The sequence below is a fragment of the Lactuca sativa genome, chromosome 4, assembly GCF_002870075.4.
Source record: "Lactuca sativa cultivar Salinas chromosome 4, Lsat_Salinas_v11, whole genome shotgun sequence".
Lineage (NCBI taxonomy): Eukaryota > Viridiplantae > Streptophyta > Magnoliopsida > Asterales > Asteraceae > Lactuca > Lactuca sativa.
In genome coordinates, this window is record NC_056626.2 from 147,741,337 (window position 1) to 147,746,388 (window position 5,052).

Sequence of the window (5,052 nt, forward strand, 5' to 3'; positions counted from 1 at the left end):
TGGTTTTCATGAAGAAACCTAGGGTTAACAGTGATGTTTAATTTTTCATTTTCATCGACATAAAGTATAGACATAAATTGTACATGTTCTAATAGTAAACAAGACACGTGGAGCGCAATGAGGCCATGTCTTATCCCAACCAAAATGATTTCAAATCTGATCCAAATATTGAAAATAAATTATTTCTATTTATTATTGAACCTGGAACCAACATTAATATGTCAGAATTAATTTTTTTTTCCTTTTAAATAAAAATATAGGTGTTTTAAAAAAAATAGTGATCTTTAATTTTTCATTTCTATCGACATAAAGTGTATATGTTTTGATAGTAAACAAGACACGTGGAGCGCAATGAGACCCTGCCTTATCCCAAACAAAATGATCTAAAATCTGATCCAAATATCGAAAATAATTTATTTCTATTAATTAAAATCTTAAATTCCCACAAATAAAGAGGTTGGTATTGTAAATGCCAGAAAAAAAAAAAAAAAATGTGAGTGGTTCTTATTTTGAGACCAATCAATCCAGATATCCACCGATACCGCTACACGCGTCCCGCTGCCGCATCACTAGAAAGTTAATTTTATATTAAGGACCTTTTACTTTTTTACTACTGTTAATATCTACCCCGTTCTCATTTGAAAAATATAATTTTAATAGTATTTATTAATTTTTATTATTTACATAAACATAAATTGCCTTTTTTAATAATATAGTTTTTAATCATATTTCACAAGCAAATTGAGAAAAGTCTTGCTAGTGGCATTTTTAAGAATTGAAGTATTGAAAGATACAAATAAAATATATTTTTTGTTAGATACAAAAAATAGGTTTTCTTCCTCAATATTATTCCAAAGGCCTTATTAATGTTTCCTATGGGTGTTATTTATTTTCATACGTTTTTAATGGCTAACTTAAATATATTAATCTACTCATAAATCTTTCTATTTATTTCATATCCCAAATCCAATTCGAGTTTCTTTTGGCCGAATGATATCTTACCAACATTCTCCTAGCCCACTTTGTTCTTTATTTTCATATTAAAAATTAATGAATTAAGGTACTTACAATTATTATATGTTAACAATATAAACGTGATATCACAAGAGAAAAACTTAATTTTATATGAAAATGATGTATTCAAAAACACCAAAATACCATTACAGCCATTTGATGATACGACCTAAAGTACATATATATCTTGCCAACATCATTCTTATCCATAAACACGAGATTTTTATTTGTAGGGAATATAAAGCTCGAAGAAATAAAACAAAATTTTGAATGAGTTGTCTTCTTATGACACATTCACCTTGCATGCACTTAGTATCTAAATTCATCTTTTTCAATAAATACAAGAAAATAGGTGTTAATATCCAAGTCTTGGAATATCAATAAAGTCCCCTACATAAATTGGATATTTTAATTCTATAATATGTGTAATAAAATCACATAATACAGTACTAATTTTTTTTTTAAAAAAATGGAAGTAGTTAGGATCAATCGATGAACGGAAGTAGGTAGGAGCAATGTACGAGGATGTATAAATCTTGGCTGATTTTGAAAGTAATTAAAGTAAAGGGACTGAAATGGTAAATAATAAAAAGATTCCATTATTGGAAGTCGTAATCTGACTAGGACGGATAATGTAAACCACAATTCGCTTAAAGACACGTCATCACAGTTGAGGACAACGGATAAGGACCTGCCATCTCTCATTTTCTCTCTCACACACAACACCGAAACACACACTTCCTTCTCTCTATCTTGGCCTATATATCGAATCTAAAGGACGCCATTTCTTCTCCGTTATTGACCTTTTCTTTCACCCAAAGGATCAGATTGTTTAGTCCATTTCGTTGTGTTTAACTCTTGCAAACGGAATCGTTTATTAATATTCAAATCAAATATTTTCTTCCTCTTTGAACGCTGTTTGAGTCGTTTATAATCCACAATTTCATCATATAAATCAATCTGTAGAAGCTGAATTTGATATCTGTCATCGAAAAGTTTTAATTTGTTGTTAAGAAAAAGAAAAAATTTCATGGCGTGTACTGCTGGAATGATCCATGGCTGTGTTTCATCATCGACCTCTTCATCGTCGTCATCGTGGGGGAAACTGAAAAATTCGAACAAGAAGAAGGCGGCGAGAGGAAGTGGTGGCGCTGATCAGAGGTTTAGGGTTAGATGTGTTTCGACGAGTCCTTTAACTTCCGATCCGTATAAAACTTTGAGTATTCGTCCTGGAGCTTCTGAATCTGAGGTCAAAAAGGCTTTTAGACAGCTAGCTTTGAAGGTAATACTTTCTCCGGTGAATCTATGAACATCTGATTATCAAAAAATCGATCTTCTCGTTGTTTATATCTGTTTTGTTCGATTAATCACATTTTTCCCCTTTCGATCAAATTTCAGTATCATCCAGATGTGTGCAGAGGAAGCAATTGCGGAGTCCAGTTTCACCAAATCAACGAAGCTTACGATGTACGCACTCTCACTCTATTTTGAAACCCGATCCCTTACTTTTTATCACATCGAAGAATCTATTGCATCTATAGATCGAATCGATTACAGAATGACCAATTCCATCTCAAAATCGATAAAGTAACCGATTGTTTAAAAAATCTAACTTATGTTTGGGCGATGATTTGCAGATGGTGATGAGTAATTTGAGAGATGAAACAAGTGTAGCAGAAATGGAGTATTATGGATCGTCGGATGCAGGGATCGATGAACCGATGAGAGGAATGGAGGATCCTGAGTGGGATATGTGGGAAGAGTGGATGGGTTGGGAAGGTGCTGGAATTCGAGATTATTCTTCACACATTAATCCATACATTTGAAGGAATTGAAGATCTATGGATTTCTAGTTTCTAAGATGAATCAGCAAAGGAATGCACCTTTTAAGATGAATAGTGTTAATTTAAGTGTCTGGGTCTGTAATCTGTAATCTGTATATAAAGAGTAGTCTGTAGAGATGACTGTATTAATGTTCATCTCTCTTGTACATAAGTGATGAGTCTAATTTTATGATTAATCGTCTGTAATTACTGTTCAGGAATAAAAAAAGAAAGCGTATTCGTACACAACAATTTTTTTCCATACATAACAAGTTATGCATTAAAGTGTTGTATTGTACAACTCTATAAAACATAATTTGTTGTGTATAGAAAAAAATCGTTGTGTAGGAATCACTTCCCATAAAAAAATTCTTGAACTATGATCTTCATCTTTTTGTGTGTGTGGTTCATCTGTTTTTGTTTGGGTTTTTTAATACACGCCACAATCATTTACATTCAGTGATGTCAACGGGCAAGAGACAAATGATTTAAAGATCGATTAAAGTGGATAGGTCGAATAGTTTTTATAAAGTTTAACTGGTATTATGTATATGATAAGCCGACGCCAAAGACCTTGTGGACATAGGTTAACAAACTATTAGACACAACCAGGGAATGTAGTGTAAACGGATGAAGTTAGAGATAAGATTATTCAAATGTAATGTAGTGTAAACTCATAAGTTAGTGATAGGATTATTCAAGATCCACTATTAGACACAACCAGGGAATGTAGTCTAATTTGGATAAGTTAGAGATAAAATTATTCAAATGTATTGCTGTAACTATAAGATCCTATGTTTAGGATCTTGTATTTATCTCTAACTTTGTGACATGCTATATATATATATATATATATATATATATATATATATATATATATATATATATATATATATATATATATATATATATATATATATATATATATATATATATATATATATATATATATAGCATGTCACACATTTAGAGATAAGTTAGAGATAAATACAAGATCCTAAACATAGCCCTAAAATTACTTCTTCAACTTGGTATCAGAGCTTTTCTAGGGCTTGTAAAATTTCTCACCATCTTTCGGCCTTCTGATCTTCTCTATAGATTCGCCATCACCATGTTTTCAATAAACTCCTCCAAGATGACCACAACCATCTCATACAAACTCACTCGAACCAATTTTTTCCTATGGAAAGCCCAAGTTGTTCCCATATTGCGAGGTGTTCAATTGTTTGGGTATCTTGATGGTACCATACAAAAACCCACTGCCAAAATAACCTCAGGAACGAGTGCATACGCCAATCAAATTGACAACCCCCAATAAGTTGCATGGGTTAAGATCAAGCGATTATCGATGCTCTTCTGTCCTCCATGACAAAAGAAATGCTTGCTCAGATCACAAGATGTTCAAATACATCCAACGAACTCTAGAAGCCCCTCCACACAATGTTTTCAGCCCAACGTTGTGGCAACTCCATTCAAATACACGCCCAACTTTCTACAACTAAGAAAGGAGATACGATGGCCTCTGAATATTATAACAAAATGACCAACATGTTGAAACAATGAACTTAAGATCGATAGATCCTTTAACAGAAAAGTGAATCAAAACAAGAACAATTGATCAAAAGTCCCGAATGATTATATTATCAAAGCTTTAGAAGAGTTTTATGTGAACTTCTCTATAAAGGCGATGTAGGGTAATACAATTGATCAACCTAAAAACATTGCATGCATGCATTATAAATAGTCTAACCCTAAAGACATTAATAATCGGGTGGACAGGCCCAACCCATTACATTATGGACTATTCTAGTACAAAACAATATTGACACAATACATTAAATACCCCAACAATCTCCCCCTTTGTGTCAATTAAGGAAGGTAGATTCTTCAATGTGGCTAACGTTTCTGGACTTTGAACAGCTTCGACTTTAATCCATGCAAAGTGTTACGAACCATGATATACCATTTGATCATATCTTCAAAGCACTTTTTAGCCGCAGCATCATTCGTTTTGCATTATTCAGTTATTCCCAATATGTAGTTCAGACAAGATGTAAAGAAAAGATGTTTGTCTGATAAGAAGAACAAGCACCTCTAAACTTTCTCGCCTTCTCATAGTTGAAACGCCACGCTCTAGTTATCCTCGGATTTTTCCCAGTTTCATCTTGCAAATATCATTCGGAGCTTCTTTTGGTTGAACAGAGGGTTTCTTTCG

At 32.8% G+C, this 5,052-nt stretch overlaps 1 protein-coding gene across 1 annotated transcript; it reads left to right on the forward strand.

The window, feature by feature from the left end:
• The first annotated feature begins 1,800 nt into the window (after nt 1-1,800).
• Nucleotides 1,801-3,217, forward strand: LOC111892266 (chaperone protein dnaJ 8, chloroplastic). Its single transcript, XM_023888341.3, has 3 exons — nt 1,801-2,296; nt 2,413-2,481; nt 2,652-3,217. The coding sequence occupies exons 1-3, from the start codon at nt 2,045-2,047 to the stop codon at nt 2,838-2,840; spliced, it is 510 nt and encodes a 169-aa protein (XP_023744109.1). The 5' UTR covers nt 1,801-2,044; the 3' UTR covers nt 2,841-3,217.
• Nucleotides 3,218-5,052: the final 1,835 nt, after the last annotated feature.